Source organism: Heterodontus francisci, chromosome 7, assembly GCF_036365525.1.
Source record: "Heterodontus francisci isolate sHetFra1 chromosome 7, sHetFra1.hap1, whole genome shotgun sequence".
NCBI lineage: Eukaryota > Metazoa > Chordata > Chondrichthyes > Heterodontiformes > Heterodontidae > Heterodontus > Heterodontus francisci.
Genome location: NC_090377.1, coordinates 5,726,746 through 5,744,018, shown reverse-complemented (window position 1 = coordinate 5,744,018; position 17,273 = coordinate 5,726,746). Strand labels below are relative to the sequence as shown.

The 17,273-nt window shown below is 47.6% G+C and overlaps 1 protein-coding gene across 17 annotated transcripts in view; it reads left to right on the top strand.

Annotated features, from left to right (window-relative positions):
- Positions 1 to 17,273, top strand: part of tns1b (tensin 1b) — a 939,527-nt gene that overhangs the window by 907,034 nt on the left and 15,220 nt on the right. For 16 of the 17 annotated variants that reach the window (XM_068034709.1, XM_068034713.1, XM_068034718.1 and 13 more), the window contains 3 exons: positions 1,005 to 1,136; positions 3,712 to 3,804; positions 14,410 to 14,487. In XM_068034709.1, coding sequence (XP_067890810.1) covers positions 1,005 to 1,136; positions 3,712 to 3,804; positions 14,410 to 14,487 — 303 coding nt within the window. The remainder of the gene's footprint in view (positions 1 to 1,004; positions 1,137 to 3,711; positions 3,805 to 14,409; positions 14,488 to 17,273) is intronic. The other variant, XM_068034712.1, reaches the window with a different exon arrangement.

The window sequence follows — 17,273 nt, the reverse complement described above, 5'->3', positions numbered from 1 at the left end:
CACATGGCCCACAGATGGTGGGGATTGGAGGTGGCTGGGATTCGGTGAATGCCCAGGGTCACACACACAGACTTGTGCTCTGCAGTCATCACCCAAGCCCTCTACTGCCTTCAGAGAACAAGTGGGAGAAGTAGGTTGTGGGAATGTGTGGGCTGTTTCCGAGAGGAGCAGGTTTATCATCAGGAGACCAGCATTTCACCGTGAGGGGTCACAGTGCCAGGTTTCACCGTGAGGGGTCACAGTGCCAGCTTTCACCGTGAGGGGTCACAGTGCCAGGTTTCACCATGAGGGGTCACAGTGCCAGGTTCCACCGTGAGGGGACACAGTGCCAGCTTCCACCGTGAGGGGTCACAGTGCCAGGTTCCACCGTGAGGGGTCACAGTGCCAGGTTTCACCGTGAGGGGTCACAGTGCCAGGTTTCAAAGCCAGCCCTGAGCACAGAATGAAATCAGACTACAACTACTTAGCCAGTCCTCAGACACACTCACTGCCATGGAGCACCTGGACTCAGCCGAGACTCACTCTGTCCCTTCATCCCAAATGCTGACCTATTTGTGTTAATGTCTGTTACATTTTCAAAATAAAACGTATTAAATATCCTCTCTCCTTTCCCTCTCCTCCTCACCCTCTCTCACCTGTTCCTCTCTTCCTTCCCCCTCCTACCCTCTCCTCTCTCCCTCATGCTCTTCCCTCTCCTACCTATCCCTCCTTCACCCCACCCTCTCTCCGCTTTCCATCTCCTGTCTTTGTCTTCCCTTTCCCCCTCTCTCCACCCTCACCCTATCCCTTCTATCCTTCTTCTACCTGAATCCTCCTTCACCCTCAACCTCCTCCCCCACCTCACCCCAATACCATCTCTCCCCTCTTGCCTTCCTAACCATCTCTCCCCTCCCTCTTCCATTTCTCCCCTCTCTCCTCTCCCTTCTCCCCCTCTCCCCCTGCTCTCCTCTCACCCTCTCTCCCTTTACTCTGCTGTATGCTCACCTCTAATCCTATTTGTCCAGCTATTGGCCTGCTGAGGGATCGGGATCCTGGAGCATTCATCATCCGAGACAGCCATTCATTCCGTGGGGCTTATGGACTGGCCATTAAGGTGTCCACACCTCCGCCAACCATCACACATCAAAGTAAGAAAGGTACCTGACACAGCTCTCACCCCCACCCTCAGATTGAGAGGGAATTGGAACAAGCTAAGGACATTTTTCCCTGTGGGAAAGGTTCAAATCCCAGGGATCAGGAGAATACTGCAGAAATGAGGAGTGAGAAGGGGAACTGAGCTTGTGAAATAGGTTCCCAGGGAAGCACATTGAAGCAGAGAGTGGGGTCAAGGTGCAGTTCGATCTGTTTCTGGGGAGAACAGGGCTAGAGGGATAGGGGGAGAGTGTGGGTAGGTGGGATTGAGGGATATGGGGAGAAGGTGGGTAGGTGGGGTTGAGGGATATGGGGAGAGGGTGGGTAGGTGGGATTGAGGGATATGGGGAGAACGTGGGTAGGTGGGATTGAGGGATAGGGGGAGAGTGTGGGTAGGTGGGAATTGAGGGATATGGGGAGAGGGTGGGAAGGTGGGAATTGAGGGATATGGGGAGAAGGTGGGTAGGTGGGGATTGAGAGATATGGGGAGAAGGTGGGTAGGTGGGGATTGAGGGATATGGGGAGAAGGTAGGTAGGTGGGGATTGAGGGATATGGGGAGAGGGTGGTTGGTGGGATTGAGGGATATGGGGAGAAGGTGGGTAGGTGGGGATTGAGGGATATGGGGAGAGGGTGGGTAGGTGGGGATTGAGGGATATAGGGAGAAGGTGGGTAGGTGGGGATTGAGGGATATGGGGAGAAGGTGGGTCGGTGGGGATTGATGGATATGGGGAGAGGGTGGGTAGGTGGGGAGTGAAGGATGTGGGGAGAAGGTGGGAAGGAGAGGATTGAGGGATATGGGGAGAAGGTGGAGTTGAGGGATATGGGAGAAGGTAGATAGGTGGAGTTGAGGGATATGGGCAAAGGTGGGTAGGTGGGATTGAGGGATATGGGGAGAAGGTGGGTAGGTGGGGATTGATGGATATGGGGAGAAGGTGGGTAGGTGGGGATTGAGAGATATGGGGAGAAGGTGGGTAGGTGGGGATTGAGGGATATGGGGAGAAGGTAGGTAGGTGGGGATTGAGGGATATGGGGAGAGGGTGGTTGGTGGGATTGAGGGATATGGGGAGAAGGTGGGTAGGTGGGGATTGAGGGATATGGGGAGAGGGTGGGTAGGTGGGGATTGAGGGATATAGGGAGAAGGTGGGTAGGTGGGGATTGAGGGATATGGGGAGAAGGTCGGTCGGTGGGGATTGAGGGATGTGGGGAGAAGGTGGGAAGGTGAGGATTGAGGGATATGGGGAGAAGTTGGGTAGGTGGGATTGAGGGATATGGGGAGAAGGTGGGCTTGAGGGATATGGGGAGAAGGTGGGTAGGTGGGGATTGAGGGATATGGGGAGAAGGTGGGTAGGTGGGGATTGAGAGATATGGGGAGAAGGTGGGTAGGTGGGGATTGAGGGATATGGGGAGAAGGTAGGTAGGTGGGGATTGAGGGATATGGGGAGAGGGTGGTTGGTGGGATTGAGGGATATGGGGAGAAGGTGGGTAGGTGGGGATTGAGGGATGTGGGGAGAAGGTGGGAAGGTGAGGATTGAGGGATATGGGGAGAAGTTGGGTAGGTGGGATTGAAGGATATGGGGAGAAGGTGGGTAGGTGGGCTTGAGGGATATGGGGAGAGGGTGGGTAGGTGGGATTGAGGGATATGGGGAGAAGGTGGGTAGGTGGGATTGAGGGATATGGGGAGAAGGTGGGTAGGTGGGGTTGAGGGATATGGGGAGAGGGTGGGTAGGTGGGATTGAGGGATATGGGGAGAACGTGGGTAGGTGGGATTGAGGGATATGGGGAGAAGGTGGGTAGGTGGGATTGAGGGATATGGGGAGAAGGTGGGTAGGTGGGGATTGAGGGATATGGGGAGAGGGTGGGTAGGTGGGGATTGAGGGATGTAGGGAGAAGGTGGGTAGGTGGGGATTGAGGGATGTAGGGAGAAGGTGGGTAGGTGGGGATTGAGGGATATGGGGAGAAGGTGGATGAGTTGCTTGATTTTCTTTTCTGTTGACTTCAATGGAAAATAAATTTATGGAGATATCTCAGAGGGGGTTGTGAGGTTGGAGGAGATTGCAGGGATAGGGAAGGGTGAGGCCATGGAGAGACTTGAAAACAAGAATGTGAATTTTAATGTTAATGTGTTGCTTGACCAGAAGCCACTGCAGGTTAGCAAGCACGGGGGGGAATGAGTGATGGGGATTTGGTGCAGGCTGGGATATGCGCTGCAGAGTTTTGGATGACCTGAAGTTTCACTATCGTCTATTTTTTCCTGTCCAATACCAATTTCAACCTGACTCCTGGAGCCTGTGCACACTCACCGGGGCCTGTGCACACTCACCGGGGCCTGTGCACACTCACCAGGGCCTGTGCACACTCACCGGAGCCTGTGCACACTCACTGGAGCCTGTGCACACTCACTGCGAGCAGTAAGTACTGAGGTTTACCATTGGCTTTTATGTTGGAGAGTGTTACTCTATTATCTGGCATGAATTTGATGATCCTATTTTTTATTTATTTCCATGCAGGTCTTTACCTTGTCTCACTCAGAGCATGAGAGTATTGAATAACTCACCAACAGAATGTTTTCTGTTGTCTAGGTGACATCACCAATGAGCTGGTCCGACATTTCCTCATCGAAACCAGTCCTAGGGGGGTGAAACTGAAGGGTTGTCCTAACGAGCCTTACTTTGGTAAGTGGAAAGTAGCATTAAGTTGAACAAAGTGATTGAGGGGCCTGATCAACCTGACTGGACACGATCAGGTATGGCTGCTGGAGACCATGTCTGCTCCTGCAAGAGGGAACTCCCCCCACATCCCCTCTGTCTGAGCTGCAACTGAGCCCAAAGGGAGCAGCAGAGGGATGGGCGTAGAAAATGGGAGGGGTAGGGTGGAGGGGAGAGGGAAACAGGAGTTTGGGAAGGCAGGAGAAGATGGGGAGAGGGGAGGGGATGGGGTTGGAGGAGGGGGAGGGGAGTGTCAATTGTGTTTAATCATTGGAAGTTGGAGGATGTTAATGCGGCTTTTACTGGAGTATATATAAGGAGACACTTACTGAAACTGGGTGAAGGTTTGAGTGAAGAGCTGCATGCTTGTAATCTTCTTATTCTGTAAAATAAATGCAAGACTGAGTAAAGATCAGTTCCATTATTATCCTTCAACAAAACATGTTCTGAAATATAACACAGGAGCAGAGGATGGTTGCTTAAAGGTGAAGGTTGGAAACTAAGACAAAAAAAATCACATAGAGACTAAAATCCCAGTGGTTATTATGGAAAATGACAGAAAGCAAGTGTAACTTGACAGTGTGTAGTTACCCTTGGAGTCTGAACCATATGACCAGTGGAAGAATGAAGTGACTATGTGGATACGGGCTACATCTCTACCAAAGAGGAAACAAGGCATGGCCTTGGTGTTGTCACTTCCTACCAAAAGTAAAATCAGAAGTAAAGCGTTTTGTGAACTGGATTCTCGTCAGTTGGATATTGATGAAGGGTTGGATCTTCTGTTAGTATTCTTGGATGAGCTTTACAAAATGATATATTAAATACATATGAGACTTTGATAGATTTTGGAAAACAAGATCTTTATTCAATATCATGAACTTGAACAGACTGCATAGAAGATTGAGGAAATTCAGTTTGGAGATCCCTGGTTACGTGTTAGCATTTCAAGTGCTAGATTGTGCTGGGGTGTCATATATGGACAGGCTCCTGGTTCTAACTGGGGTTCGGTTCGGAAAAGACTCTGTTGGATCAGATGTCTGCTGCTTTAAAAAGATTCCTGGGGAAAGACATTTCCTGCAGCCTTGGTAAAACTAATGGGACATTCTGCAGAGACACGAAGAATGGAGGACTCAATGATTGCCAGATTTCTAAATGGTCCAGATGCTGGACACAGGCACCAGTACAATGGCAAAGTTAAGGACAGGAGGAATGAGGATGAAAGCACGTTTAGCAGCTCTGGCTATTATAGTAGAAGACAGGATTGGAACTGCAACAATAGGTGAATGAATCCCAGGAATGCCCAAGGAACAGTTAATAGGTGCTTCAGATGCGACTTGAAGTATCATTATGCAATGAACTTCCCAAAGTGGAGAGGCAGGGTCCTCAAAATGAAACATGACAAAGAATTCTGAGGCAGAAGAGGAAGTTAATGATGAATCAGAGTGAATTGCACTAGTCACATGGAGTTTTAGTCCTGTGATTAGATTAGATTATTTAGATTAGATATACAGCACTGAAACAGGCCCTTCGGCCCACCGAGTCTGTGCCAACCATCAACCACCCATTTATACCAATCCTACACTAATCCCATATTCCCTACCACATCCTCACTTGTCCCTACATTTCCCTACCACCTACCTATACTAGGGGCAATTTATAATGGCCAATTAACCTATCAACCTGCAAGTCTTTGGCATGTGGGAGGAAACTGGAGCACCCGGAGAAAACCCACGCAGACACAGGGAGAACTTGCAAACTCCACACAGGCAGTACCCAGAATTGAACCCGGGTCGCTGGAGCTGTGAGGCTGCGGTGCTAACCACTGCGCCACTGTGCCGCCCCATGAATGTGTTAGTCACAGATTCATTCAATAGTGCTATATTAGATAGTGCTTGCACATTGACAGTGTTATGGGGCAGATTGGTTATAATGTTATCTGGATTCACTTAGTAGTGAGGATCGATGCAAGGTTCAGGAGTATAAAAGTGCTACTTTCTTTAGGTTTGGTGTTGACAACACGTTGAAGTCACTAAAGAGAATTGTAATTATATGAGTCATTTACAGCACAGAAGGAGGCCATTCAGCTCATGGAGTCCATGCTGGCTCTCTATGGAGTAATTCAGTCAGTCCCACTCCCCACGTTCAAACCCCGTAACCCTGCAACTTTACTTTCTTCAAATTCCCACCCAATTTCATTTTTAAGTCATTGTCACCACTTCCACCACCCTCCTGGGCAGCGAGTTCCAGGTTATTACCACTCGCTGCATAAAAAAGTTCTTCCTCATAGTCCCCTTGCATCTCTTGTCCAAAACATTCAATCTGTTTCCCCTAGTCCTTGTACCATTAAATAATGGGAGCAGCTTTTTGTTGTCTAACTTACTGTCATAACCTTGTACACTTAGACAGTACCTTCCAAACCCGTGACCTCTACCACCTAGAAGGACAAGGGCAGCAGATGCATGGAAACATCACCATCTGCAAGTTCCCCTCCAAGTCAAACACCATCCTGACTTGGAATTATATCGCCGTTCCTTCACTGTCGCTGGGTCAAAATCCTGGAACTCCCTTCCTGACAGCACTGTGGGTGTACCTACCCCACATAGACTGCAACAGTTCAAGAAGGCAGCTCACTACCACCTTCTCAAGGGCAGTTAGAGTTGGGCAATAAATGCTGGTCTGGCCTGCGACACTCACATCCCCATGAATGAATATAGAAAAAAAACATCTATTAAATTTCCCTTAATCTCCTTTGTTCTAAGGAGAACAACCCCAGCTTTCCAACCTAACCTTATAACTAAAATGCCCCATCTCTGGAACCTTTCCAGTAAATCTCCTCTGCACCCTTTCAAGGATCCTCACATCCTTCCCAGACTGGATGCAAAACTCCAGTTGGGGCCTAACCAGAGCTTTATAAAGGTTCAGTATAACTTCCCTGCTTTTGTACTGGATGCCTTTATTTATGAAGCCCAAGATCCCATATGTTTTACAAACCACTCTCTCAATATGTCCTGCTGCCTTTAAAGATCAATGCACATGAACCTCCAGGTCCCTCTGTTCCTGTACACTCTTCAGAACTGTGCCATTAAGTCTACATTGCCTCTCACTATTCCTTCTGCCAAAATTCATCGGCTCACACTTGCCAGTATTAAATTCCATCTGCCACCTCTCTGCCAATTCTGCTAGCCTATCTATGTCCTGTTGCAGGCAATTCTCAAAGGCAATTGGTGATGGGCAATAAGTGTGGGCATAGCCAGCGACGCCCACATCCCATGAATGAATTAAAAAAAGTCTTCCTCACTGTTGCCAAGTTTGGTGTCAGCGGCACATTTTGAGATTCTGTATTCCAAGATCCAAGTCATTTATATACAGCAAAAAAAGCAATGGTCCCTGTACTGACTCCTGAGGAACACAACTGTCTGCTATCCTCCAGTCTCAAAAATGACCATTTACCATGACTCGCTGTTCTCTGTCCTTCAGCCAATCTTTCTATCCAATTGGACACTGACCCTCCTATTCCATGAGCCTCAATTTTGTTAACCAACCTTTTATGTGGTGCCTTATCAAACGCTTTCTTAAAATCCATATAAAAAAGTCCACCACATTGCCTTCACCAACCTTCTCTGTTACATCATCAAAAAAATTCAATTAGATTAGGCAAGCATGATCTGTTTTTTACAAATCCGTGCTGGCTTTCCTTAATTAAAAGTACATTTCAATAAAATCTCCCCTCAGCCTCCTCTGTTGCAAGAACAACCACAGCCTATCCAATCTTTCCTCATAGCTGCATTTTTCCAGTCCCAGCAACATCCTCGTAAATCTCCTCTGTACCCTCTCTGGTGCAATTATATCCTTTCTGTAATGAGGTGACCAGAACTGCACACAGTATTCAAGTTGTGGACTAACCAATGATTTATACAGTTCCAGCAGAACCTCACTGCTCTTATATTCTATACCTCGGCTAATAAAGGAAAGGATTCCATATGCCTTCTTAACCACCTTATCGACCTGTCCTGCTACCTTCAGGGATCTGTGGACATTCACTCCAAGATCCCTCACTTCCTCTACACTGCTCAGTATTTTCCCATTAATCGTGTATTCCTTTGCCTTGTTTGACCTCCCCAAATACATCACCTCACACTTCTCCAAGTTGAATTCCATTTGCCACTTTTCTGCCCATCTGACCAGACCATCAATATCTTACTGCAGCCTACAGCTATCCTCCTCGCTATCTACCACACGGCCAATCTTTGTGTCGTCAGCAAACTTCTTGATCATGCCCCCTACATTTACGTACAAATTGTAAATATATACCATAAAACGCAGGGGACCCAGTACTGAGCCCTGCAGAACACCACTGGAAACAGCTCTCCAGTCGCTAAAACAGCCGTCAACAATTACCCTTTGTTTTCTGCCACTGAGCCAGTTTGTATCCAGTTGCTACATTTCCCTGGATCCCATGGGATTTTATTTTTTTAATCAGTCTGCCAAGTGGGACCTTGTCAAAAGCCATGTAGATCACATCAACTGCTCTACCCTCCTCAATCCTCCGTGTTAGTTCTTCAAAACAATTCAGGCAAATTGGTCAGACAAGATCTTCCCCTAATAAATTCATGCTGACTATCCTTGATTAATCCATGTTCTTCTAAGTGACAGTTTATCCTATCTCTCAGAATTGATTCCAATAATTTGCCCACTTCTGAGGTTAGACTGGCTGGCCTGTAATTATTCAGTCTATCCCTCGCTTCCTTTTTAAACAAAGGTACAACATTAGCACTCCAATCCTCCGGCACCACAGCTGTATCCAGTGACAACTGGAAAATGATTGTCAGACCCTCTGCTAATTCCCCCCGGTTTCTCTTAACAGTCTGGGATGCATTTCATCTGGTCCTGGTGATTTATCAACTTTCAAGGATGCTAATCCCATTAATACTTCCTCTCTCCCTATGTTTATCAAATCCAATATTTCACACTCTTCCTCCTCTTTAACTACAATATCTGCGTTGTCCTCCTCTTTAGTGAAGACAGACACAAAGTATTCATTAAGAACAATACCAACATCTTCTGCTCCTACACATAGGTTACTTTTTTGTTTTTTTTATGGGCCCTACTCTCTCCTCAGTATTCCTCTTACTCTTAATGTATTGATAAAACATCTTTGGGTTCACCTTGATTTTGCTTGCCAATATTCTTTCATGTCCTCTCTTTGTTTTCCTAATTTCCTTTTTGATTTCACCCCTCCACTTTCTATACTCCTCTCAGCTTTCTCCAGTATTGAGTTCTCAGTGTCTGACATAAGCTTTCCTTTTCTGCCTTTTCTTACCCTATACCAGATAGGGGACAGCCAGCCTTGTCACACAGCTGGATTTGTACTGAAAAAGTCCTTGCAGATGGGACTTATAAGACTAAAGTGAGGCTAGTTGTGAACAGTTTTGAAGAGCAACTGGGTGATACAGATGTTAGAGTGCGCTCTCCCACAGCTGGAAAAGTAATCTTGAAATTTTTTTTAGTTCTTTGGGCTACATGTTCATGGGAGTGTAGATCAATCAACGTAAAAGCCATGTTTCTACAGGGTGATACTTTTCAGAGAGAAGTGTTTCTGAAACCGCCCAAAGAGGCAGCAGATGCAGAAGGGAAACTATGGAAACTAAACAAATGCATCTATGGCCTTAATGATGCTTCCAGGGTGTGGTATTTCTTGGTGAGATCTGTTTTGCTGAAAATTGATTGTGTTCAACCAAAAGCAGTTACAGATAACGGTATCACAATGCAAAACCTTCAGGTGTCATCATGATGCACACTGATGATTTTTTATGGGGTGGTGCTGCAGAATATGAGATGTGTTATTAATGAAATCAGAGTAAAATTTAAGATTGAGAGTCAGGCTTATGGGGCTTTTAAATATATTTGTTTAGATATTAAGCAGAGTAGGACTGAAATAGCTTTAAATCAACAATCCAATGTAGAGCGTGTTACTCACATCCCAGTTAATCGTGTTTGGTCATCACAGAAAGATGATGATCTATATAAAGCAGTGACTGAGCAATTGTGAAGCTTGATTGGTCAGTTAAACTGGTTGTGCTCTCAGACTAGGCCTGATGCTAGTTTTGATGTGCTGGAGTTAAGCATGATGATGAAACATCCAAAAGTTGAAAATGTTTTAAGAGTAAGTAAAACATTGACAAATTTAAACTTGGAGAACTGTGTACTGAAGGACCCAAAATTAGGTGACTCAAAGAATATGAAACTAGCTATTTTTAGTGATGCTTCACATGCTAATCTTGCTGATGGGTGTTCGAGTGTAGCTGGTTTCATAATATTTCTGATGGGTGAAAATGGGAAATGTTGTCCTTTAGCTTGAGAAGTTAAGAAAATAACAAGGTTTGTTAACAGTACTTTAGCTGCAGAAACACCGGCTGCTGTGGAGGCTGTGGATATGGGTTTCGATTTGTCAAATATTTTAGATGAGATTCTGAACAAGGGGCATACTGAAGATAGGATACCCATTGGCTGTTATGTAGATAATTGTTTCTTGTGGGATAATGTACCCTTCACAAAGAGTGTGAGCGAAAAAAGTTACGGATTGACCTTGCTGAACTGAAACAAGAAAGGAAATCTACAACTTCCTGTACAAGCATTTCCTTTAGGATAACAAGAATTGTTGGGGGTCCTGGAGGAGGAGCGTCTCACCATGTATTGATTTGTACAGAATACGGAATTTATTTTGATTTGTTTTGAAATGTTTGTGCATGTTAAACTCTAGGTTTTAAAGAAAAAGAATGGAATCTGTTAATTGTGTTTAATTATTGGAAGGTGGAGGGTGTTCATGAGGCTCTTAGTTGAGTGTATATATAAGGAGACACTGGCTGAAACTGGGTGAAGGTTTGAGTGAGGGGCCGCATGTTTGTAATCTTTTTACTTTGTAAAATAAATGTAAGACTGAGTAAAGATTGGGTGCAGCAAAATACTTCAACAAAAGCTTTCTGGAGTATAACAGGGAGGAGAGGGATTTAGAGGAGGAGGAGAGGGGAGGTGTTTGGAGGAGGGGGAGGAGTTTGAAGAGGGGCAGCATAGAGCTTAAGGGAGGATTGAGGAGGGGATTGGAGGAGGGAACAGGGAATGAAGGGGTTTGGAGGTGGGGGAGAGAGAGGGGTTTGGAGGAGGGGTGGGAAAGTGAAGGGGTTTGGGCGATGAGGTTGGGGAGTAGAGGCTCTTCACTCCAGGAGACTGGGGGTATTAGAAAAGGGTGAGGCTGATCACACACTCAGACTCAGGGACAGTCGGAGACCAACAGTCGGAAGGATGGTGTCTCCGTCAGGGCCAGAGTTGAGAACAAGCGGAAATAGTACAAGGACAACGTTGAGCATGAGGAGGGTCTGCAATCAAATATCATCAATGAATCCTGATTCAAGTGTGCCTGTGTGTGTGTGTGTGTGTGTGTGTACCTGTGGATCAATGTTTGTGTGTCTGGGTATGTAGCTGTGTATCAGTGTGTGTGTGTCGATGTACCTGTGTATCAATGTGTGTGTGTGTGTGTGTCTATGTACCTGTGTATCAGTGTGTGTGTGTGTCGATGTACCTGTGTATCAATGTGTGTGTGTGTGTGTGTCTATGTACCTGTGTATCAGTGTGTGTGTGTGTCTATGTACCTGTGCATCAGTGTGTGTGTGTGTCTATGTATCTGTGTATCAGTGTGTGTGTGTGTGTGTGTGTCTATGTATCTGTGTATCAGTGTGTGTGTGTGTGTGTGTCTATGTACCTGTGCATCAGTGTGTGTGTGTGTGTCTATGTATCTGTGTATCAGTGTGTGTGTGTGTGTGTGTGTCTATGTACCTGTGTATCAGTGTGTGTGTGTGTCTATGTACCTGTGCATCAGTGTGTGTGTGTGTGTATGTGTGTGTGTGTGCATCTATGTACCTGTGTATCAGTGTGTGTGTGTGTGTCTATGTACCTGTGCATCAGTGTGTGTGTGTGTCTATGTACCTGTGTATCAGTGTGTGTGTGTGTCTATGTACATGTGCATCAGTGTGTGTGTGTGTGTCTATGTACCTGTGTATCAATGTGTGTGTCTATGTACCTGTGTATCAGTGTGTGTGTGTGTGTGTGTGTGTCTATGTACCTGTGCATCAGTGTGTGTGTGTGTCTATGTACATGTGCATCAGTGTGTGTGTGTGTGTCTATGTACCTGTGTATCAGTGTGTGTGTGTGTGACTATGTACCTGTGTATCAGTGTGTGTGTGTGTCTATGTACCTGTGCATCAGTGTGTGTGTGTCTATGTACCCGTGTATCAGTGTGTGTGTGTGTGTATGACTATGTACCTGTGCATCAGTGTGTGTGTGTGTGTCTATGTACCTGTGTATCAGTGTGTGTGTGACTATGTACCTGTGTATCAGTGTGTGTGTGTGTCTATGTACCTGTGTATCAATGTGTGTGTGTGTGTCTATGTACCTGTGCATCAGTGTGTGTGTGTGTGTGTGTCTATGTACCTGTGTATCAATGTGTGTGTGTGTGTCTATGTACCTGTGCATCAGTGTGTGTGTGTGTGTGTGTGTGTGTGTGTGTCTATGTACCTGTGTATCAATGTGTGTGTGTGTGTGACTATGTACCTGTGTATCAGTGTGTGTGTGTGTCTATGTACCTGTGCATCAGTGTGTGTGTGTGTGTCTATGTACCTGTGTATCAATGCGTGTGTGTGTCTATGTACCTGTGCATCAATGTGTGTGTGTGTGTGTGTGTGTCTATGTACCTGTGTATCAATGTGTGTGTGTGTGTGTGTCTATGTACCTGTGCATCAGTGTGTGTGTGTGTCTATGTACCTGTGTATCAGTGTGTGTGTGTGTGTGTGTGTGTGTGTGTGTGTGTGTGTGTGTGTCTATGTATCTGTGTATCAGTGTGTGTGTGTGTCTATGTATATGTGCATCAGTGTGTGTGTGTGTGTGTCTATGTACCTGTGTATCAGTGTGTGTGTGTGTCTATGTACCTGTGTATCAATGTGTGTGTGTGTCTATGTACCTGTGTATCAGTGTGTGTGTGTCTATGTACCTGTGTATCAATGTGTGTGTGTGTCTATGTACCTGTGTATCAATGCGTGTGTGTGTGTGTGTGTGTGTCTATGTACCTGTGTATCAATGCGTGTGTGTGTGTGTGTGTGTGTGTGTCTGTGTGCCTGTGCATCAATGTGTGTGTGTGTGTGTGTGTCTATGTACCTGTGTATCAATGTGTGTGTGTGTGTGTGTCTATGTATCTGTGTATCAGTGTGTGTGTGTGTCTATGTATATGTGCATCAGTGTGTGTGTGTGTGTGTCTATGTACCTGTGTATCAGTGTGTGTGTGTGTCTATGTACCTGTGTATCAATGTGTGTGTGTGTCTATGTACCTGTGCATCAGTGTGTGTGTGTGTCTATGTACCTGTGTATCAATGTGTGTGTGTGTCTATGTACCTGTGTATCAATGCGTGTGTGTGTGTGTGTGTGTGTGTGTGTCTATGTACCTGTGTATCAATGCGTGTGTGTGTGTGTGTGTCTATGTGCCTGTGCATCAATGTGTGTGTGTGTGTGTGTGTCTATGTACCTGTGTATCAATGCGTGTGTGTGTCTATGTACCTGTGTATCAATGTGTGTGTGTGTCTATGTACCTGTGCATCAGTGTGTGTGTGTGTCTATGTACCTGTGTATCAATGTGTGTGTGTGTCTATGTACCTGTGTATCAGTGTATGTGTGTCTGGGTATGTACCTGTGTATCAATGTGTGTGTGTCTGGGTATGTACCTGTGTATCAGTGTGTGTGTTTCTGGGTATGTACCTGTGTATCAGTGTGTGTGTGTCTGGGTATGTACCTGTGTATCAGTGTATGTGTGTGTCTATGTACCTGTGTATCAATGTGTGTGTGTCTGGGTATGTACCTGTGTATCAGTGTGTGTGTGTCTGGGTATGTACCTGTGTATCAGTGTATGTGTGTGTCTATGTACCTGTGTATCAATGTGTGTGTGTCTGGGTATGTACCTGTGTATCAATGTGTGTGTGTCTGGGTATGTACCTGTGTATCAGTGTGTGCGTGTGTGTGTGTCTATGTACCTGTGTATCAATGTGTGTGTGTCTGGGTATGTACCTGTGTATCAGTGTGTGTGTGTCTGGGTATGTACCTGTGTATCAGTGTGTGCGTGTGTGTGTGTCTATGTACCTGTGTATCAGTGTGTGTGTGTCTGGGTATATACCTGTGTATCAGTGTCTGCGTGTGTGTGTGTCTATGTACCTGTGTATCAGTGTGTGTGTTTCTGGGTATGTACCTGTGTATCAGTGTGTGCGTGCGTGTGTGTCTATGTTCCTGTATATCAATGTGTGTGTGTCTGGGTATGTACCTGTGTATCAATGTGTGTGTGTCTGGGTATGTACCTGTGTATCAGTGTGTGCGTGTGTGTGTGTCTATGTACCTGTGTATCAGTGTGTGTGTTTCTGGGTATGTACCTGTGTATCAGTGTGTGCGTGTGTGTGTGTCTATGTTCCTGTATATCAATGTGTGTGTCTGCCCCTCTAATGACTTGATTTTCTAACACCTGCTTTCTGTTCTTGTCCCTAGGGAGCCTGTCTGCCCTGGTTTACCAGCACTCCATTACTCCATTGGCCCTGCCCTGCAAACTCGTAATCCCCAGCCGAGGTGAGTGAAAATGACCAATCTTCTGAGGAAACTAATGGATCTGTATCTAACCCCCTTTTTTTCGGGAACTTTACTCTGTATCTGACCTGTTTTTTTTTTTCTTTTCTTTCATAAAGTCACCTTTATACTCCAGGTCCCGTTTATTTTGTGAGGGGGCCTTTATTCCTCAGGCCCCTTTTATATACATTTTATAAAAATGACTTTATTAAAAGCAGATAAATAAACCAAAAACTCAAATTAAAACAGCATTGTCCATATCGATGATGCACTCCAGCTCCTGCGGTGCCCACCGGTCGCGGAAGGCCTCAAGCGAAACGACGAACACTGCATGCTCCTTCTCCAGGGAACCCGGGTGCGAACATACCCTCAGAAGATGGGCAGTCAGTCAGGGTGGTTGGACCCCCCGAACGGCACTGAAGTGCACCTGGCCTTCCACTCCTCCAGCAACCCATTGAGGAACGTTTTACACCAGCGCCTCTCAACCAGTTTCATGCTTGCGCCCTTTCCCGCTTTCTTGAGGGCGGCATGGACGGACTGGATGATCAGTGGCAAGCTCAGACACCGGCCAAGGGCCGGCTGAACTTTATTGCGGCAACCCCTGCATGCCGCAAGGAAGTCCCGGAGTTCCGCTGTGGGGATAAGAGGAGACTCAGTGGGAGGCACGAGGGGCTCCACCACCTCACTGGTGATTGATTCAAGGTCATCCGCCATGCCCCACACCAGTTCCCATCCTCCTCCAGATAACCACCAGCAGCCGACGCACCCACAACGCACCGTGGCGGATGTCCCGGCCGCGCCAGCTGGTCACCATCTAACCCCCAGGATCGATGTTGGAGGAGTCCTCACTGGGTTCTTCTGTGGAACTGGAGCCCGTGGGCGTGAGCGGTTCAGGACCCCCCGCCCCCCTCCACCTCCGTCCCTAGGCCAGTGAGCGGCCCAGGGGAGATGGAAGTTACCGACTCCGGAAATCCAGCCGGAGCCGAGAACGGAGGCGGAGAGAGGAGGCCAATTCCTGCCCTGCCAGTGCCCATAGACCCAGCAGACGGGGAATTATGCAAATTGGCCTCCTGGTCGGGTACATCAGGCTGCTGGGAGGGATGACCCTCACAGGTCTCACCCCAACCCAGGACACCCGACCCATCAGCCAAAGGAGAGACTTCTCCCGTGGGGTCCCCAGGGTTCCCCATCACAAGCGAGCCCTGTCCCTCCTCATTCGGAGTTGCCAGATTTACAAGGGCTTTCCCCACTCCATCCTGAGGGACAGAGGGCGGCTACTTAGGACTCGAGGCCACGATGATGTTAGTGGTGAGGGAAGTCCGAGGACCCGCGCCAGGAGATGGACCCCGCAACTCCTGGCCCTCTTCAGAGTAGGGGCGTCTCCTCCGCTTATTCTTGGAGGGACGCGGAGGCTCAGAGACCTCCATTTCAATACAGGCCTCTGCTTCTGCTGCCGCATCCCCCTGCTCAGATTCCTTGGGCCTGTGCTCAGCTGTGGGGAAGGTGGGCTCCCCTGGATTGGACCTAGGGCTAAGCTCCGGTTCAGACTGTGCTGTTACATTCAGGAGGCATGCCTTTGGGTGTTTTGCCTTGCGCCTGGACGGATCTCCCCCTCCCCGCAGGAGGCTGTGAAAACCACGGCCTCCGGATCTGCCTGAGCGACAGTTGTTGCAGGTGTCAGGGGAGGAGGGGGAGGTGCAGCGGCGCCACCCTGGGCCGCTGAGGTGGAGTTGGCGGCTGGGAGGTTGGGGGCAGTTCTTACGAACATGCCCCACCCCCCTGCAGACATGGCACCGCGCCACGTCCGAGGTCCAGAAGACGCGGTAGGCCACCTGCTGGAATTCCACATTGAAGTGGCCATCCAAGACCTCCTCCCGCATCAGCTACAACTGGCTGGGAGTGATGACTTGCTTCACCGAGGTGGTAAGACAGACAACAGTTTGATCAAACAGTCTTTCACAAGTTCTTCTGGCCTTCCGGTTGGGGAGAGGTGTCTTTGCCTGGCTCAGCCGAAAGCTGCCCAGGCAGTATCTGTCTTCTGCTTTCTTCTTAGCCAGGCAGCTTCAACTGACCCAGGCTGGGGTGGGGAGGGAGCTCCCTTGTACGTTTAAAGCAACTGCACAGCTCCCTGCAGAATTGTACAGCCCCCACCCCTTGTACTTCTGGCCTCTCCCACCTTTCCCAAAAGTCCAAATCAAATTCAAGTCTGGTGCACGACACCCACCTCGAAACACAGCCTTATGTTTGAAAAGTCTTTTCCTCCTCTGTAGCAAAAGTTTTTCGAAATGTTGCAGCGCTGTCCTCAGCTCTCCCTCTCCAGTAGCACCTCCAACTGACCGCAACGCTGTCAGCTGACAATCGTTGCTGCACTCAGCGGTCCAAATTAGGTAGCAACCAGCCCCAGTGCTGTACCTGTCCTGGGAGTGTTTGATGAGGACAGTGTAGAGGGAGCTTTACTCTGTATCTAACCCCCGTACTGTACCTGTCCTGGGAGTGTTTGATGGGACAGTGTAGAGGGAGCTTTACTCTGTATCTAACCCCCGTACTGTACCTGTCCTGGGAGTGTTTGATGGGACAGTGTAGAGGGAGCTTTACTCTGTATCTAACCCCCGTACTGTACCTGTCCTGGGAGTGTTTGATGGGGACAGTTTAGAGGGAGCTTTACTCTGTATCTAACCCCGTGCTGTACCTGTCCTGGGAGTGTTTGATGGGGACAGTGTAGAGGGAGCTTTACTCTGTATCTAACCCCGTGCTGTACCTGTCCTGGGAGTGTTTGATGGGGACAGTGT